At 56.4% G+C, this 19,942-nt stretch overlaps 1 protein-coding gene across 1 annotated transcript; it reads left to right on the top strand.

The window, feature by feature from the left end:
- Positions 1-1,250: 1,250 nt before the first annotated feature.
- On the top strand, positions 1,251-16,479 carry LOC136788607 (WAS/WASL-interacting protein family member 3-like). Its single transcript, XM_066987169.1, has 4 exons — positions 1,251-1,930; positions 2,023-2,730; positions 2,835-3,963; positions 16,473-16,479. Exons 1-4 carry the CDS (start codon positions 1,702-1,704, stop codon positions 16,477-16,479), a joined length of 2,073 nt encoding a protein of 690 aa, XP_066843270.1. The 5' UTR covers positions 1,251-1,701.
- Positions 16,480-19,942: the final 3,463 nt, after the last annotated feature.

The raw sequence follows: 19,942 nt of genomic DNA, 5'->3' as shown, positions 1-19,942 counted from the left end.
GGGACACAGCTGCAGGGATTCCATAAGACACAAGCAAATGCAGCCTTGGCTTGGTGACACTTCCTGTTGATTACTGCTCAACACAAATTACCTCGAGAAAGTAACTGTGAGGACTAAAGGAAAGAGACGTATGGATGCTGCTAAGCTCTTCTAGCTTGTACCAGGTAGGAAAGATACCTCTGTAGCAGGCGTGAAGAGGATAGCACTAATTAATTAGATGAGAAGTGGAGGAAAGGCACGTAGAGGTAGTGAAAATCAGTTAACGTGATGTTCCCAGGAAGCTTCAGTCTGCTTAAGGACTAGGAAGAACAAGCCTAAAGTCATAGCCAAATACAAGCAAGAGAGGAGGACACGCAGCATGAGAAGCTCCTGAGAGAAAGGAGCTCTGTTTTGGGTAAAACTCAGTCCCTTTTTCTATCATGGAGACATCCAAGGGCGTAGGACACGTGCACTTCAGGGAACCAAGAGATGCTGTGCATTTCTCTCGTCCCCCTGACACAGCCACTAGGCGACGATGCTTCCAATTCTCTCTAAAGAAACCTTGCTTTCTCAGGCCCAGGTGTCCAGCTGCACACCAAGGACGTCCCTGGCTCCCAGGCACAGTTCCCAGGCCGAAGGCCGAGCTCCCCTCTGAACCCCCATTCCAGCAGACCTTGCTCCTGGCATGGTGGAGCAGCCACTTCATGTCAGCCTTTTCTCCTGGCAGTCAGCTTACCGCCGTAACCTCTGCCATCGGGGCGCCCGAGAGCCGTGTGAGGTCAGCAGAGAGTCACTGTCAGCCTTTGACCTCACAAAGGTGGGTGGCCATAAGTGCCCTGAGCGTCCAGCTCGCATTGAGTACTGCTGGTGGCACTCGAGGCGTGGAGGTCTGCATGGTGCAATGGGAGACGCCGATGTCCTGCTGCTGGAACAAGAGACGCTGATGTGCTGCTGGTGCAGGAGGAGACCTGAAGGTGCTGCTGCTTACAGGTGCTGAGGAGCGGGCAGCCTCCGTGCCGGTGGCTGAGCATGCTCCTCTTAATTACTGCTCTACCCTTCCTATCTTTTTACTAAGGTGGGTAGAGAGAAATGCCCATATCTGTTTATTTCCTGGTAAGAAATGTAAGAGCCTTGTATCTGCATATTCAGCAGATTCATCCCAGCGCCCTTGGTACTGGCGATCTGTGTTGATCTGTAATAAAGAGCAATCGGTAGCACACCAAGTCTCCGTGACCTTGCATCTAACAGAATCGTCCAAATCCCTGTTGTGATCTCTCTACAGCTGTGGGCTGGCTAAGCTGTCTGTTGGATGGTGAAAATGGGAAATGATTGGGATGGGAAATGATGAGTGGGCCGAGAAATCATTGCTGGGATGGGAAGACTTCCTTGGGGTGGAAAGCCATTGGGCTAGGAAATCAAAGAGATGGGAAATCTTCCCTGGGTTTGAAATCATTGGGGAGCAAAAGCGTCGGGATGGGAAATCACTCCGGGGATGGGGAAGTATTGGGATGGGAAGTCTTTAATGGGGCGGGTAACATTCACTGGGGAAGGAAGTACTTGGAAAAGTAATCAGAGAGATGGGAATTCTTTGGGATGAGATCTCTTTGGATTAAGAAAGGCTTCGTGTCGATGGGAAATATCTCGTATGGGAATCTGTTATCATGTGAAATTGTAAGGATGGGAAATGACCGTTAGGATGAAAAGCTGGTACTGGGACGGGAAATGCTTGGGACGGGGAAGTGTTGGTGTGAAACCGTCCTGGGCATGGCAAATGATGCGTGGGAGGGAAAGCCTGATGGGGATGGAAAAGTCTTGCGACGGGAAGCCTGCTTGGGTCCAAAACCTGCAGTCCTCACCAAGATGGCGGTGAGGGGCTGGTCAGCCGTTGGGACGGAACCGCCGTTGCCCGCGTTCCCCAACCGACCGCCCCACTCTCCAGCCACCATGGCAGGTACAGCAGCCAGCTCCCGCTCCTCCCGGGGCTGCGGCCCTGCTGGCGAGCCCAGCGCCCCAGATCTCACCCCAGCGCCCTTTTTCCCACAGAGGGTTTCCCCAGACGGCTTCCGCGGCTTCCGCAGACGCAAAACTCCCCCTTCGTCGTCCCAGCCGTGCCGCCAACGGTGGCTGCGTGGCTGCTGCCCTCCCTCCCCGGAGCGATGGCGCTGCCCTTGCAGCCCCCCCAGGTACCCACCCTCCCCTACGCGCTGCCCCAGGCCACCGTCTGGCACGTGGTGCCGGGGGTCCAGGGGCAGGTGCTGCAGCTCCCCGCCGGGGTGCAGCTGGCACCTGGGGGGCACCTCCCACCCGAGGGGCACCACCTGCAGCTTGGGCAGCTCCCCGCCGTGGGGCAGCTCCCTGCTGTGGGGCAGCTCCCCCACACCGCTCCTCCCTGGGCCCCCGTCTACCAGTGGGGACAGCCCGTGGGGACGGGGACGGTGCTGCCCCAGGATCCCCTCTGGCTGGGGCCCGGGGCCGTGCTCCATGGGGAGCTCCTGCACCCCGCAGGCACCTGCCTGCTGCAGGCCCCTGCCCACCCCGGCCCCCCACCCCTCCTCGTCCCGGGGCCTCCGCTGCGGGGGCAGGCGCTCCCCGCGCCCCGCACCCTGACCAGCAGCCGGGGGCAGCTGCCGGAGCCCTGCGACCACGCCGTGGGGCTCAGCGAGGACCAGGGGCCCCCGCTGCCCGGCCCCACTCCCCCCGAGCCTGCCCAGGCTCCAACGACCGCCAGCACCCGGACGGTGACGCCCGACGGTGAGTTTGGGGCTGGCGCAGCCGGCCGCTGGGCGCCCCACACCCAGGAGCCATGGGAAAGCTGGCATCGCCCATCCTGGGGGATTTGCTTGCTTTTTCCTCAGCGGCGACAGTTGCAGAGGTGCCTGAGGAGCCCCTGGAGCTGCTTGAGCTGGGCCCCGATGCCTTCGCCGAGGCCTTTCCCCACCTGGCAGGGGACAGCCAGCAGCTGCAGCACCTGCAGGACCAGCTCCCGGCCGACCTGGACATCTCCGGCTTGGAGGAGCTGCTCAGCTGGCTCGATGCCGTGGAGCCCCAGGACGCCTTCCCCGGTGTCCCCAGCAGTCCTGTGCTCAGCCGCTTCCTGTCTGAGCTGCCCGACCTCTGCGAGGACATGGAGGAGCCGAGCACACAGGGACTGGCAGCCACCAGAGCGCTGGGTGAGGTACCCTCAACCCCTGGGGTGCACCCCGAGAAGGTGCAGGGTGGGCGGGCGGTGCAGCCCCCTGCTGTGCCGGCAGCGAGCTCCCCCCTCAAGCCTGCAGCCAGTCCCCAGCTCAGTGCCCTCAGGAGACCCCTGCCCAACCCTCCCTTCACTCTCCCCAAAAGGCCCCCCCACCCTGAATTCCTCACTGCCCTTAGCAGACCCCTGCCCAACCCTCCCTCGCGTCCCCTCAAGAGACCCCCCGACCCTGAATTCCTTAATTCCCTTAGGAGACCCCTGCCCAAGCCTCGCCTGAGTCCCCTCAAGAGCCCCCCCGACCCTGAATTTATTAGAGCCCTTAGGAGAACCCTGCCCAATCCCCCTCTGGGTCCCCTCAAGAGCCCCCCCGGCCCTGAATTTATTAGAGCCCTTAGGAGGCCCCTGCCCAATCCCCCTCTGAGTCCCCTCAAGAGCCCCCCGCCTGCCCCTGCGCCCACCGGCACCAAGTGGGGGGCCAAGCGCCCCACGCCCACCAGCACCCCCAGCACAGCGCAGAGCTCCCAGCACAGGAGGCCGGCGACGGAGAAAACCCCCGGCAAGGAGAAGACGACGCTGCTGGGCCAGGGTGGCCAAGGCCCCAAGACGCTGTGCCAGGGGAAGACGGGTGGCCACAGCGCGGTGGCTGGCAGCAGCAGCCAAGCGGGCGGCGGCAGGCAGCAGCCGGCGAGCGACAGCACCAGGGCGCCCAGCAAGAGAGCCCGAAGCCCGGGGGCTGCTGGGGGGCAAGGAGCAGCGGCACCGCCTCCCCGGAGAGCGCTGCTGCTGCTGGAGCCCCCCCCCATTAAGCCCCGTGCCCGTGCCCGTGCCGTGCGGGCCCAGGACAGGCTCCGTCCCCAAGCCATCGGGGACAAGACGCTGCAGCGCCAGCACCCGGGGACAAAGACCCCCAGCGAGACTTTGCAGCCGCTGGGGGCCAGGGCGAAGGCGCTGGGGCCAGTGCGCCAGCCGCCCTGTGTGCAGCTGCAGCCCACCTCCAGCGGCCCCAGCAGCATGCCCAGGGCCCCGCCGACGGTGCCAGGCTCCAGCGCTGTGCCCGCTGCCCCCCGGCCCCCAGCTGGCGACAAGGCCCAGGCGGTGCCGGCACCACCAGGCAGCACGGCGCGAGCGTGGAGAGCTCCCGTGCAGCAGGCGCCCAGAGCGCCGTGCCTGCCAGCCGCGGGGGGCCAAGCGCAGCGGGAGCCTCTGCCCACGCAGCCACGCACGCTGCAGCGTCCGGCGCAGCCCCGCGTGGACTACGTGCCCTGCGTGGGGCCCTGGGCGGGCGGCGACGCGGCGCCCACGCCGCTGGAGGAGCAGGAGGCGTCGGTGCCCATCACGCCGCAGCAGCGTCCCGAGCGGGAGCGCCTGAAGAAGCTGGCCCAGGAGGAGCGGCAGCGGGCGGCCCACCAGATGAAGATCGGCCCCGTGCAATTCTTCGTGCAGCGGCAGAAGGACCACGCCATAGCCAAGTATTACGGCTACCCGTGACCCTGCGCTCCTCGACGGCCCCCGCAGCACCCGGGCCCGCTCAGCATGCAGGCACAGAGACCTCTGCAGGCGCCTGCTCCAGCTTCAGCCACGCTCCTCAGCCCTTGCCCCCCTCGCTTGCCCTCTCCCTTCTCCAGTGCTGGAGCTGGGCAGTGTTTGCCACTTTCAGGGATGGGCAACTGGGGCAATGGGAAATGCGCGGGTCACGAATGAACGTTGCAGTGGGAAGCTGTTGGGATGTTGGCAATAGCTGGGGTGGGAAAGGTTGGGCATGGGAACTGCTTGTTGGGACACCAAATGGCTGAGGTCCCAAACTTATTTCTTCGTTCGGGTCATTTCTCTTATTTAGTGCCTTCCTTATTAAATTCCTCTAGTGTAGGTGTTCACTCAGCAAGGCCTCTGCCTGCAGCTGTTCTTGCACTGGGATGCCGAGGGGATTTCATGCAGCCCGCTCCCGCTGCCCATGCTCAGTCCGTGCATGGATGTGGGCATGGCCAGCACGGACGGGAGAAAATGGGTGGACGGCTGGGTGGATGGGAGGGTGATGGGAGTTGGGAATTCAGCCTTGGGATCAGACACGGGAGGTTGTTGGGATAGGAAATGATCAGTGGGATGGGAAGTCACGATGGGGATAGGAATTCATTAGAATGGGAAAAATTGGTTTCATTTTTATTTCATTAAATTTACTTTATTGACTGTGTTGTACAGGATGGCATTTTTTTAGGTTCTCTTCCTTTTCTACCCTATTAAACTCTCTTTATCACAACGCACTGCTTTGTGCTTTAGTTTTCCTTCCGAGTCGTTCTGGATTCACTCAGGGTGGGGGGGACATTAGTGAACGCCTGTGTGCTTCAGATCCAAGGTCACCTTTGCCCTCAACTCAAGATACATATTTGCATCTGTTGTCATGATACAAAATTAACAACAACAAAATAAAAGTTAACTACTTCCGAGCACCAGCTGTACGTTTGCTGGGTCTGCTCTATGCATTTGAAGACCATTCAATACTATTCAGCACCTTCAGGAGGAAATGTGTGGTTCTAGGGAAATGCGTCTTGATCTGATGCAAACCTGTGACGCACCCTGCGGCCCCTGCAACCCCTGTGATTTTACCTGCAGCCCCTGCAATCCCTGTGATTTTACCTGCAGCCCTTCCAACCCCTGTGATTTTACCTGCAGCCCCTGCAACCCCTATGATTTTACCTGCAGCCCCTGCAACCCCTGTGAAGTTACCTGCAGCCCCTCCAACCCTTGTGATGTTCCCTGCAGCCACTCCAACCCTGGGACAGGCCCTACAGCTGGCTCCGGGGACTACCCCGTTGCCGTATCAGTCGCCAATACACACAAGATGAAGGAATGAATGCGAAGTCATCTCGTTTAGGCAGGGAAGAAAGTCCTCAGAAGAAGGGGAAGGAGCAATAGGAAGGCGAGGCAGCTGACCCCAATGTAGGGCCATCGAAGGAAAGAGGAGGCTGTTATAAAATAGAAAAGAGAGAAAAGCAGCAGTAAGCAGGTGATCCCCATCCCTGGGCGAGCTGCGAGACATGATGGGACAAGATTTCAGCTGTCATGCAGGCGAGCACATTGTCACCTGGCTGCTGCGATGCTGGGATAACAGCTCCGGGAGCCTGGAATCGGAGGGCAGGGAAGCCAAGCAGCCGGGATCCTTCTCTGGGGAAGGGGGCACTGAGAAAGCGATCGGAAACGGGGCACAAGCCTCTGGAGGCGGCGCCCGTCAGGCGTGAAGGAAAGGGATCCCTTCCAGGAAGATGCTGTGGGGTTGCTGAGGGTCGAAGAACAGCAGGTGTGGTGTTTTTCCTCAGCTGGGCAGCTGAGCTCCACCTCAACCGCTCTCTCCCTGCCCCTCCTCAAACGGAAAGGGGAGAAAATAGGATGGAAAGCGCTCAAGGGCTGAGAGAAGGACAGGGAGATCACTCCACTATGATCGTCACGGGCAAAAGAGGCTCAGCAGAGCCTGTTCCAGTCCAGGCCGGGCCTGCTCCTGCGGGGGCTCTCCACAGGCCGCGGCCTCCTCCAGGCCACATCCACCTGCTCCACCGGGGGCTCCTCCACGGGCTGCAGCGTGGAGATCTGCTCCGTGTGGGACCCGTGGGCTGCAGGGGGACAGCCTGCTCCACCAGGGGCCTCTCCCCAGGCCGCAGGGAAACTGCTGCTGTGAGCCTGGAGCACCTCCTGCCTCCTGCTGCACTCACCTTGGGGGCTGCAGAGAGGTTTCTCACTCCTCCCTGACCCAGACGCTGCTGTGCAGCAGGTTTCTTTCCCTTTCTTAGGTGGGCTCTCACACAGGCGCAAAACATCATCCTTTTTGTCTCAGTTCTGGGCAGCAGCGGGTCCCTCTGGAGCCTCCTGGAACCGGCCCTTATCTAACATGGGGCAGCTGCTGCATTCTCCTCACGGAGGACACCCCTGCAGCCCCCCGCTACCAGAACCTGTCCTCGTAAACCCAACACAAGACACCGACCGAGCCTCCCTGATTCCCAGCAGGTGGGTCAGGCTGGGAACCCAGGCCAGTGCCCGGCAGAGCCTCCTGGGCCTTGAAAAGCAAGCTTTATGGGCACGGAGCACCCAGAAAGAACGGAGTCACACAACAGGATTCATTTCCAAAACCGCCTCGTAGACACCTGGGCCAAAGAGCAGGGCCTTGAGCGGGTATATCACAATGACAGAGTTCATTTCCTTCCCAGTAGCTGGCATGTGCCGTTTTTTGGGATTTCGGGGCTACAGCGTGCTGCTAAGAGGGATGTCTTAGCTCTTGCAGGGCAGTGCTTCCACTAAGGCCAGGACTTTTCTGCATCTTCTACTGCCCTGCAAGCGAGGATGCTTGGGGCACACAGGAAGCTGGGAGGGGACACAGCTGCAGGGATTCCATAAGACACAAGCAAATGCAGCCTTGGCTTGGTGACACTTCCTGTGGATTACTGCTCAACACAAATTACCTCGAGCAAGTAACTGTGACGACTAAAGGAAAGAGACGTATGGATGCTGCTAAGCTCTTCTAGCTTTTACCAGGTAGGAAAGACACCTCTGTAGCAGGCGTGAAGAGGATAGCACTAATTAATTAGATGAGAAGTGGAGGAAAGGCACGTAGAGGTAGTGAAAATCAGTTAACGTGATGTTCCCAGGAAGCTTCAGTCTGCTTAAGGAGTAGCAAGAACAAGCCTAAAGTCATAGCCAAATACAAGAAAGAGAGGAGGACACGCAGCATGAGAAGCTCCCGAAAGAAAGGAGCTCTGTTTTGGGTAAAAATCAGTCCCTTTTTCTATCATGGAGACATCCAAGGGCGTAGGACACGTGCACTTCAGGGAACCAAGAGATGCTGTGCATTTCTCTCGTCCCCCTGACACAGCCACTAGGTGACGATGCTTCCAATTCTCTCTAAAGAAACCTTGCTTTCTCAGGCCCAGGTGTCCAGCTGCACACCAAGGACGTCCCTGGCTCCCAGGCACAGTTCCCAGGCCCAAGGCCGAGCTCCCCTCCGAACCCCCATTCCAGCAGACCTTGCTCCTGGCATGGTGGAGCAGCCATTTCATGTCAGCCTTTTCTCCTGGCAGTCAGCTTACCGCCGTAACCTCTGCCATCGGGGCGCCCGAGAGCCGTGTGAGGTCAGCAGAGAGTCACTGTCAGCCTTTGACCTCACAAAGGTGGGTGGCCATAAGTGCCCTGAGCGTCCAGCTCGCATTGAGTACTGCTGGTGGCACTCGAGGCGTGGAGGTCTGCATGGTGCAATGGGAGACGCCGATGTCCTGCTGCTGGAACAAGAGACGCTGATGTGCTGCTGGTGCAGGAGGAGACCTGAAGGTGCTGCTGCTTACAGGTGCTGAGGAGCGGGCAGCCTCCGTGCCGGTGGCTGAGCATGCTCCTCTTAATTACTGCTCTACCCTTCCTATCCTTTTACTAAGGTGGGTAGAGAGAAATGCCCATATCTGTTTATTTCCTGGTAAGAAATGTAAGAGCCTTGTATCTGCATATTCAGCAGATTCATCCCAGCGCCCTTGGTACTGGCGATCTGTGTTGATCTGTAATAAAGAGCAATCGGTAGCACACCAAGTCTCCGTGACCTTGCATCTAACAGAATCGTCCAAATCCCTGTTGTGATCTCTCTACAGCTGTGGGCTGGCTAAGCTGTCTGTTGGATGGTGAAAATGGGAAATGATTGGGATGGGAAATGATGAGTGGGCCGAGAAATCATTGCTGGGATGGGAAGACTTCCTTGGGGTGGAAAGCCATTGGGCTAGGAAATCAAAGAGATGGGAAATCTTCCCTGGGTTTGAAATCATTGGGGAGCAAAAGCGTCGGGATGGGAAATCACTCCGGGGATGGGGAAGTATTGGGATGGGAAGTCTTTAATGGGGCGGGTAACATTCACTGGGGAAGGAAGTACTTGGAAAAGTAATCAGAGAGATGGGAATTCTTTGGGATGAGATCTCTTTGGATTAAGAAAGGCTTCGTGTCGATGGGAAATATCTCGTATGGGAATCTGTTATCATGTGAAATTGTAAGGATGGGAAATGACCGTTAGGATGAAAAGCTGGTACTGGGACGGGAAATGCTTGGGACGGGGAAGTGTTGGTGTGAAACCGTCCTGGGCATGGCAAATGATGCGTGGGAGGGAAAGCCTGATGGGGATGGAAAAGTCTTGCGACGGGAAGCCTGCTTGGGTCCAAAACCTGCAGTCCTCACCAAGATGGCGGTGAGGGGCTGGTCAGCCGTTGGGACGGAACCGCCGTTGCCCGCGTTCCCCAACCGACCGCCCCACTCTCCAGCCACCATGGCAGGTACAGCAGCCGGCTCCCGCTCCTCCCGGGGCTGCGGCCCTGCTGGCGAGCCCAGCGCCCCAGATCTCACCCCAGCGCCCTTTTTCCCACAGAGGGTTTCCCCAGACGGCTTCCGCGGCTTCCGCAGACGCAAAACTCCCCCTTCGTCGTCCCAGCCGTGCCGCCAACGGTGGCTGCGTGGCTGCTGCCCTCCCTCCCCGGAGCGATGGCGCTGCCCTTGCAGCCCCCCCAGGTACCCACCCTCCCCTACGCGCTGCCCCAGGCCACCGTCTGGCACGTGGTGCCGGGGGTCCAGGGGCAGGTGCTGCAGCTCCCCGCCGGGGTGCAGCTGGCACCTGGGGGGCACCTCCCACCCGAGGGGCACCACCTGCAGCTTGGGCAGCTCCCCGCCGTGGGGCAGCTCCCTGCTGTGGGGCAGCTCCCCCACACCGCTCCTCCCTGGGCCCCCGTCTACCAGTGGGGACAGCCCGTGGGGACGGGGACGGTGCTGCCCCAGGATCCCCTCTGGCTGGGGCCCGGGGCCGTGCTCCATGGGGAGCTCCTGCACCCCGCAGGCACCTGCCTGCTGCAGGCCCCTGCCCACCCCGGCCCCCCACCCCTCCTCGTCCCGGGGCCTCCGCTGCGGGGGCAGGCGCTCCCCGCGCCCCGCACCCTGACCAGCAGCCGGGGGCAGCTGCCGGAGCCCTGCGACCACGCCGTGGGGCTCAGCGAGGACCAGGGGCCCCCGCTGCCCGGCCCCACTCCCCCCGAGCCTGCCCAGGCTCCAACGACCGCCAGCACCCGGACGGTGACGCCCGACGGTGAGTTTGGGGCTGGCGCAGCCGGCCGCTGGGCGCCCCACACCCAGGAGCCATGGGAAAGCTGGCATCGCCCATCCTGGGGGATTTGCTTGCTTTTTCCTCAGCGGCGACAGTTGCAGAGGTGCCTGAGGAGCCCCTGGAGCTGCTTGAGCTGGGCCCCGATGCCTTCGCCGAGGCCTTTCCCCACCTGGCAGGGGACAGCCAGCAGCTGCAGCACCTGCAGGACCAGCTCCCGGCCGACCTGGACATCTCCGGCTTGGAGGAGCTGCTCAGCTGGCTCGATGCCGTGGAGCCCCAGGACGCCTTCCCCGGTGTCCCCAGCAGTCCTGTGCTCAGCCGCTTCCTGTCTGAGCTGCCCGACCTCTGCGAGGACATGGAGGAGCCGAGCACACAGGGACTGGCAGCCACCAGAGCGCTGGGTGAGGTACCCTCAACCCCTGGGGTGCACCCCGAGAAGGTGCAGGGTGGGCGGGCGGTGCAGCCCCCTGCTGTGCCGGCAGCGAGCTCCCCCCTCAAGCCTGCAGCCAGTCCCCAGCTCAGTGCCCTCAGGAGACCCCTGCCCAACCCTCCCTTCACTCTCCCCAAAAGGCCCCCCCACCCTGAATTCCTCACTGCCCTTAGCAGACCCCTGCCCAACCCTCCCTCGCGTCCCCTCAAGAGACCCCCCGACCCTGAATTCCTTAATTCCCTTAGGAGACCCCTGCCCAAGCCTCGCCTGAGTCCCCTCAAGAGCCCCCCCGACCCTGAATTTATTAGAGCCCTTAGGAGACCCCTGCCCAATCCCCCTCTGGGTCCCCTCAAGAGCCCCCCCGGCCCTGAATTTATTAGAGCCCTTAGGAGGCCCCTGCCCAATCCCCCTCTGAGTCCCCTCAAGAGCCCCCCGCCTGCCCCTGCGCCCACCGGCACCAAGTGGGGGGCCAAGCGCCCCGCGCCCACCAGCACCCCCAGCACAGCGCAGAGCTCCCAGCACAGGAGGCCGGCGACGGAGAAAACCCCCGGCAAGGAGAAGACGACGCTGCTGGGCCAGGGTGGCCAAGGCCCCAAGACGCTGTGCCAGGGGAAGACGGGTGGCCACAGCGCGGTGGCTGGCAGCAGCATCCAAGCGGGCGGCGGCAGGCAGCAGCCGGCGAGCGACAGCACCAGGGCGCCCAGCAAGAGAGCCCGAAGCCCGGGGGCTGCTGGGGGGCAAGGAGCAGCGGCACCGCCTCCCCGGAGAGCGCTGCTGCTGCTGGAGCCCCCCCCCATTAAGCCCCGTGCCCGTGCCCGTGCCGTGCGGGCCCAGGACAGGCTCCGTCCCCAAGCCATCGGGGACAAGACGCTGCAGCGCCAGCACCCGGGGACAAAGACCCCCAGCGAGACTTTGCAGCCGCTGGGGGCCAGGGCGAAGGCGCTGGGGCCAGTGCGCCAGCCGCCCTGTGTGCAGCTGCAGCCCACCTCCAGCGGCCCCAGCAGCATGCCCAGGGCCCCGCCGACGGTGCCAGGCTCCAGCGCTGTGCCCGCTGCCCCCCGGCCCCCAGCTGGCGACAAGGCCCAGGCGGTGCCGGCACCACCAGGCAGCACGGCGCGAGCGTGGAGAGCTCCCGTGCAGCAGGCGCCCAGAGCGCCGTGCCTGCCAGCCGCGGGGGGCCAAGCGCAGCGGGAGCCTCTGCCCACGCAGCCACGCACGCTGCAGCGTCCGGCGCAGCCCCGCGTGGACTACGTGCCCTGCGTGGGGCCCTGGGCGGGCGGCGACGCGGCGCCCACGCCGCTGGAGGAGCAGGAGGCGTCGGTGCCCATCACGCCGCAGCAGCGTCCCGAGCGGGAGCGCCTGAAGAAGCTGGCCCAGGAGGAGCGGCAGCGGGCGGCCCACCAGATGAAGATCGGCCCCGTGCAATTCTTCGTGCAGCGGCAGAAGGACCACGCCATAGCCAAGTATTACGGCTACCCGTGACCCTGCGCTCCTCGACGGCCCCCGCAGCACCCGGGCCCGCTCAGCATGCAGGCACAGAGACCTCTGCAGGCGCCTGCTCCAGCTTCAGCCACGCTCCTCAGCCCTTGCCCCCCTCGCTTGCCCTCTCCCTTCTCCAGTGCTGGAGCTGGGCAGTGTTTGCCACTTTCAGGGATGGGCAACTGGGGCAATGGGAAATGCGCGGGTCACGAATGAACGTTGCAGTGGGAAGCTGTTGGGATGTTGGCAATAGCTGGGGTGGGAAAGGTTGGGCATGGGAACTGCTTGTTGGGACACCAAATGGCTGAGGTCCCAAACTTATTTCTTCGTTCGGGTCATTTCTCTTATTTAGTGCCTTCCTTATTAAATTCCTCTAGTGTAGGTGTTCACTCAGCAAGGCCTCTGCCTGCAGCTGTTCTTGCACTGGGATGCCGAGGGGATTTCATGCAGCCCGCTCCCGCTGCCCATGCTCAGTCCGTGCATGGATGTGGGCATGGCCAGCACGGACGGGAGAAAATGGGTGGACGGCTGGGTGGATGGGAGGGTGATGGGAGTTGGGAATTCAGCCTTGGGATCAGACACGGGAGGTTGTTGGGATAGGAAATGATCAGTGGGATGGGAAGTCACGATGGGGATAGGAATTCATTAGAATGGGAAAAATTGGTTTCATTTTTATTTCATTAAATTTACTTTATTGACTGTGTTGTACAGGATGGCATTTTTTTAGGTTCTCTTCCTTTTCTACCCTATTAAACTCTCTTTATCACAACGCACTGCTTTGTGCTTTAGTTTTCCTTCCGAGTCGTTCTGGATTCACTCAGGGTGGGGGGGACATTAGTGAACGCCTGTGTGCTTCAGATCCAAGGTCACCTTTGCCCTCAACTCAAGATACATATTTGCATCTGTTGTCATGATACAAAATTAACAACAACAAAATAAAAGTTAACTACTTCCGAGCACCAGCTGTACGTTTGCTGGGTCTGCTCTATGCATTTGAAGACCATTCAATACTATTCAGCACCTTCAGGAGGAAATGTGTGGTTCTAGGGAAATGCGTCTTGATCTGATGCAAACCTGTGACGCACCCTGCGGCCCCTGCAACCCCTGTGATTTTACCTGCAGCCCCTGCAATCCCTGTGATTTTACCTGCAGCCCTTCCAACCCCTGTGATTTTACCTGCAGCCCCTGCAACCCCTATGATTTTACCTGCAGCCCCTGCAACCCCTGTGAAGTTACCTGCAGCCCCTCCAACCCTTGTGATGTTCCCTGCAGCCACTCCAACCCTGGGACAGGCCCTACAGCTGGCTCCGGGGACTACCCCGTTGCCGTATCAGTCGCCAATACACACAAGATGAAGGAATGAATGCAGAAGTCATCTCGTTTAGGCAGGGAAGAAAGTCCTCAGAAGAAGGGGAAGGAGCAATAGGAAGGCAAGGCAGGCGACCCCAATGTAGGGCCATCGAAGGGAAGAAGAGGCTGTTATAAAATAGAAAAGAGAGAAAAGCAGCAGTAGGCAGGTGATCCCCATCCCTGGGCGAGCTGCGAGACATGGGACAAGATTTCAGCTGTCATGCAGGCGAGCACATTGTCACCTGGCTGCTGCGATGCTGGGATAACAGCTCCGGGAGCCTGGAATCGGAGGGCAGGGAAGCCAAGCAGCTGGGATCCTTCTCTGGGGAAGGGGGCACTGAGAAAGCGATCGGAAACGGGGCACAAGCCTCTGGAGGCGGCGCCTGTCAGGCGTGAAGGAAAGGGATCCCTTCCAGGAAGATGCTGTGGGGTTGCTGAGGGTCGAAGAACAGCAGGTGTGGTGTTTTTCCTCAGCTGGGCAGCTGAGCTCCACCTCAACCGCTCTCTCCCTGCCCCTCCTCAAACGGAAAGGGGAGAAAATAGGATGGAAAGCGCTCAAGGGCTGAGAGAAGGACAGGGAGATCACTCCACTATGATCGTCACGGGCAAAAGAGGCTCAGCAGAGCCTGTTCCAGTCCAGGCCGGGCCTGCTCCTGCGGGGGCTCTCCACAGGCCGCGGCCTCCTCCAGGCCACATCCACCTGCTCCAGCGGGGGCTCCTCCACGGGCTGCAGCGTGGAGATCTGCTCCGTGTGGGACCCGTGGGCTGCAGGGGGACAGCCTGCTCCACCAGGGGCCTCTCCCCAGGCCGCAGGGGAACTGCTGCTGTGAGCCTGGAGCACCTCCTGCCTCCTGCTGCACTCACCTTGGGGGCTGCAGAGAGGTTTCTCACTCCTCCCTGACCCAGACGCTGCTGTGCAGCAGGTTTCTTTCCCTTTCTTAGGTGGGCTCTCACGCAGGCGCAAAACATCATCCTTTTTGTCTCAGTTCTGGGCAGCAGCGGGTCCCTCTGGAGCCTCCTGGAACCGGCCCTTATCTAACATGGGGCAGCTGCTGCATTCTCCTCACGGAGGACACCCCTGCAGCCCCCCGCTACCAGAACCTGTCCTCGTAAACCCAACACAAGACACCGACCGAGCCTCCCTGATTCCCAGCAGGTGGGTCAGGCTGGGAACCCAGGCCAGTGCCCGGCAGAGCCTCCTGGGCCTTGAAAAGCAAGCTTTATGGGCACGGAGCACCCAGAAAGAACGGAGTCACACAACAGGATTCATTTCCAAAACCGCCTCGTAGACACCTGGGCCAAAGAGCAGGGCCTTGAGCGGGTATATCACAATGACAGAGTTCATTTCCTTCCCAGTAGCTGGCATGTGCCGTTTTTTGGGATTTCGGGGCTACAGCGTGCTGCTAAGAGGGATGTCTTAGCTCTTGCAGGGCAGTGCTTCCACTAAGGCCAGGACTTTTCTGCATCTTCTACTGCCCTGCAAGCGAGGATGCTTGGGGCACACAGGAAGCTGGGAGGGGACACAGCTGCAGGGATTCCATAAGACACAAGCAAATGCAGCCTTGGCTTGGTGACACTTCCTGTGGATTACTGCTCAACACAAATTACCTCGAGCAAGTAACTGTGATGACTAAAGGAAAGAGACGTATGGATGCTGCTAAGCTCTTCTAGCTTGTACCAGGTAGGAAAGATACCTCTGTAGCAGGCGTGAAGAGGATAGCACTAATTAATTAGATTAAAGTGGAGGAAAGGCACGTAGAGGTAGTGAAAATCAGTTAATGTGATGATCCGGGGAATCTTCAGTCTGCTTAAGGAGTAGCAAGAACAAGCCTAAAGTCATAGCCAAATACAAGAAAGAGAGGAGGACACGCAGCATGAGAAGCTCCCGAGAGAAAGGAGCTCTGTTTTGGGTAAAAATCAGTCCCTTTTTCTATCATGGAGACATCCAAGGGCATAGGACACGTGCACTTCAGGGAACCAAGAGATGCTGTGCATTTCTCTCGTCCCCCTGACACAGCCACTAGGTGACGATGCTTCCAATTCTCTCTAAAGAAACCTTGCTTTCTCAGGCCCAGGTGTCCAGCTGCACACCAAGGACGTCCCTGGCTCCCAGGCACAGTTCCCAGGCCGAAGGCCGAGCTCCCCTCCGAACCCCCATTCCAGCAGACCTTGCTCCTGGCATGGTGGAGCAGCCACTTCATGTCAGCCTTTTCTCCTGGCAGTCAGCTTACCGCCGTAACCTCTGCCATCGGGGCGCCCGAGAGCCGTGTGAGGTCAGCAGAGAGTCACTGTCAGCCTTTGACCTCACAAAGGTGGGTGGCCATAAGTGCCCTGAGCGTCCAGCTCGCATTGAGTACTGCTGGTGGCACTCGAGGCGTGGAGGTCTGCATGGTGCAATGGGAGACGCCGATGTCCTGCTGCTGGAACCAGAGACGCTGATGTGCTGCTGGTGCAGGAGGAGACTTGGAGGTGCTGCTGCTTACAGGTGCTGAGGAGCGGGCAGCCTCAGCGGGCAGCTGAATCAGAGGGCAGTGAAGCCAAGCAGCTTCCTTCTCTGGGGAAGGGGGCACAGAGAAAGTGATTGGAAATGGGGTACAAGCCCTCAGCCTCTAAAAGCAATCCCTCAGATGTTTAGGTATAGTAAAGTTAGGTATATCTGTTTGACTCTAGACCCCAACATGTTTGTTAGTGTTCTGGTTTGTCCACTGACTTCATAGCTATGGTGCACTTCATTCTTAAAATGGGAAGTTTCTACCAATTTCCCGTCCAAACTTGCTCATAAGCCAACTGCAGTCATCATTTCAGATGTGTCTCCCAACTTACACATTTCCTATTTCTCCTTGATATTTACTCAAGAAATTCATTTACGTAGAGACAACATATTCTTCTCTCAGCTGGCCTCTGGCTGGGCAGAATGATGTCCTTTCATTCCCTTCCAGACAATAGGCAACCTGTTCCTTCTGTGTTGTGAACTCTTCCTCCTAAGTTCAATGTGAATACAAGTGGCAGAACTGTGCCTCATGTCTCAAATGAGTGTCAGGGCTGCCTTGTCCAGTGTATTCATACTGGAGGGGAAAAAAAATGAATAGCCATACACACTATATAACCACTTAACTTTTTCAGTCCTCCTTGTGCTAACAGTGCATGAACGTGAGGTTTTGTTGTCATTTTGTTTGTTTGTTTGTTTGTTTTAAACTCCTGACTACCATATAGCAAACATGACAAAAAATCACCCTTTTTTGAGAATCTCTGAGAATGGCTCTGCTTTGTATTATCACATGTCACTTCACCTGAACCATTTCAATCACAAGCGATAGCCTTCTGTCAGGCTTGGTAGTACTTCCCAACCTTATGTCACCTGCAAATCTCAAAGCTCCTGTGTAATTTTTAATCTTCAGCCACCATGTCCATACCGAACATATCTAACTTTGAAGTCAGCTCTGCCCTGAATAGGAGGTTGGGTTTTCAGAGGTCCCTTCCAGCCTACATTTCTCCATGAGTCTTTGCCTCCTTAGCAGCTGCAGTTTCAGAACTGTCTCTGAGAATTACCATAGGTAACCACTCCTTTGCTGGTAATTCCCTCTTCAGTGTGAACAATTGCAAATTCCCTTTATTCACTTGCAGCCCCAAAGCTCAAATCCGTAGATAATGTATCAGAAGCTCACAGAAAGTGAAATAGATGGAGTTCATCCCCTGTGTAGGGAAGAACTGGTCCTACAAAGGAAAGCCACTAAATTATCTGGAAACAATTTAGCTCTGATAAATTATCTTGTAAATTACACATTACCCCCTACTTCCCTGGTCTTATCTGTTCTTGCTACAAAACTTTGCACGGTGTTGATGTCAAACTAACAGGCCCACACTTGTTTGGATGACTCTTTACCCTCTTCTGGACAGAAGTATATTTGTTACTCTCCCATTCTGGGGACTATCCCCGATTTGCACAATTGTTATGCATTTTTCCTACTTGACTTGTTGTTCTGCGTGCCAATGCTGTTAACAGGCTAGGTAGATATCAGCTTTTCATTTTTCACTTGAATCACTATAGATTTTTATTTCACCTCAGATGATGTTGCGCCTAGTGCCCTACCCTCCTTTTCAATGGGAGTCCTGTCACTGCCCTTAAGATCACATTGTTGTTGCTGTTAGATGCAGGAAATCAGATTTGCAGCATTTGAGACATCAGTAACTTTTGACCTAGTTTTGCCTCAAGTGTGCAACTGTCCTAATTTGTTCTCTTTCTTCCCTCTGGTTTCTGTGGCTTAAGTACCACTTACTATTATTGTTTAATTTCCTATGTGAAGGAGGTTTTTGGTCATTCTTACTTTATTTCTGCAGTTTTTAACCTCTGAAACATACCTTTTCTCATCGCTTTCTTCCTCTTTGAATTTTGAATTTTAACTATGCCTTCTCTGCACTCAAGTCCCAGAGCTGCTTAGTCAGACTCAATTATTCATTTCCTTAGATTTCAAGGTTTGCATTTCTAAGCCTCAGAACCTTCATTCTAAACCTGGTTTTGTCTGTCTTGAAATGTAAAATGAGAAAAGTCAGCTCATGATCACACTTTATTCAAATTTTACTACATTTAAACCCATACAGGAGCCAAGTCTAAAACGGTCTTGTATTTTTTCACTTTTGGGAAGAAAGCCATCACATAGTATACCTGTATGAACATAAGTGGTAATTATCTTTCAATCTTTTGCTGGAAGTTAAAGTCTCCCATAATTCCCATTATTGTTTACGTGTCTGATAACTGTACAGAGATAATTCACTATTAGACTGGAGCTAAGAGCAAAGAGCGGGCTAGCAAGACTGTCTATCTTTAGCAGTGATTTGCACAAAACCACGCTTTTGCTGACCCATAACATTTAATTTCTCTATCCTCTGCTTCTTGCTAACACAAAGCACCATCTTATTCCATCCATTTGCCTTGGTTTCCAGCCTTCCTGAGATTTATCGGTCCTTGTATGACATTCATGCCTTTGTTTCACCCTTCCTGTGTTGACACTTGTCATAACAGTTTTAGATCCTGAACATGATCATCTCAAAGTTTGCCTGACAGTTAGGTCTTCCTCACATTGTCATAGAGTATCAGGTCTCCACCACTTGAAATAGATCGTATTGGATTAGATTATTGGCACCGTCTCTTGTGCTGGTAGTCCATTATCTTCACAGTCCGTACAACTGGCCATCAGTGAACATGAAGCGGCCTTATCCTGCCCGTTTACCTTTCTGGAAATCAGCCACTCTCTCTGCCTAGAGCAGGGAATGGATTTTCCTCACCTTTCTTCAAAAGCTCTGAAGTTTTCTGTGATCTTTCCAATTTTATGGTATGATAAGCTTTTGCTTCCACCGAAGGGTAGAAGTCATTATGAATAGTGCCAACAAAACAGAAACATAACAATGAAAACGATATTTTAATTCAGAATAGGTATTTGAAAAGTTCACCTTTTCTAGCACAAATGGGGAAAAGAAAAAAAGGAAAAAAAAAAAAAAGCAGTCCTAAAACATCAAAACTGTGGCCAAAGAATTAGAAGAAACACTATTTTTCCAAAGCTGCAATGTTTCCCATTCATCTGGCTGGGCCAGCAGAGCACTGGAGACCTGGATGCACTGCACTCATGGCTGGTTACCCTAAATGACCTGCAGGGAGATCTTCTTATCTCTATCCCTCTGTTTCTCCTTTCAATCTCTGTTTTGTCTGTTTGTATCACTAGCTCTCAAATCGCCACTGATATATGCACGTGCAGCACCCAGCACAACCTTGTTTCAGGCTCCAGCGGGACCTTTAGGCATTACCATCCTGTAAACAAATAACAATGATAGTGAGTGTAATTACAATCGTCAAACTATTCCAGCTCCACATCATTAGCCATGCCCTGAGCTAAATAACATTTCAATCAGTTCGATATGTCATCTGTGGCTTTCTTCACCGTCACTTGCAATCCAGCAAACTCCTTCCTTCACGTTTCTAGATTAGACAGAGGGTTCTCAACTGCAGACATCCAATTCCCTGTTCAGGAAGCAGTGAGACCTTTCCTCTTCTCACAGATTTAAGATGATATCCAAGCATCATGAGACACAGTGCGTATGTCTCCTAGGCCCATCCCATGAGAGCAGGACATTTACCACACATGAGAAGAAGACTTAATGCAGTGGCAAAGCAAAATACTCAGTGTCAAAGCCATGTCGAGATGATCATTAAAGACAGATCAAAATTACCCAATGCAGGAGGAAAATCTATCGTTTGTAGAAGATTATGTTCTCTGATTATTAGTTTCAAAATTAGTTTTTCCTTTGGATTTCCTCTGAACTTAAACTTAGTTTGGAATGCCTTTGGTTTTGAATATTTCTAAAATTGTATTACTTCTCCTAAGTAAGTTGCTAGTCTGTTCTATTTACGTGAAAT

Source organism: Anser cygnoides, chromosome W (assembly GCF_040182565.1).
Source record: "Anser cygnoides isolate HZ-2024a breed goose chromosome W, Taihu_goose_T2T_genome, whole genome shotgun sequence".
NCBI classification, from domain to species: domain Eukaryota; kingdom Metazoa; phylum Chordata; class Aves; order Anseriformes; family Anatidae; genus Anser; species Anser cygnoides.
The sequence above is the reverse complement of the archived record's forward strand: the minus strand, read 5'-3'. Positions and strand labels throughout refer to the sequence as shown.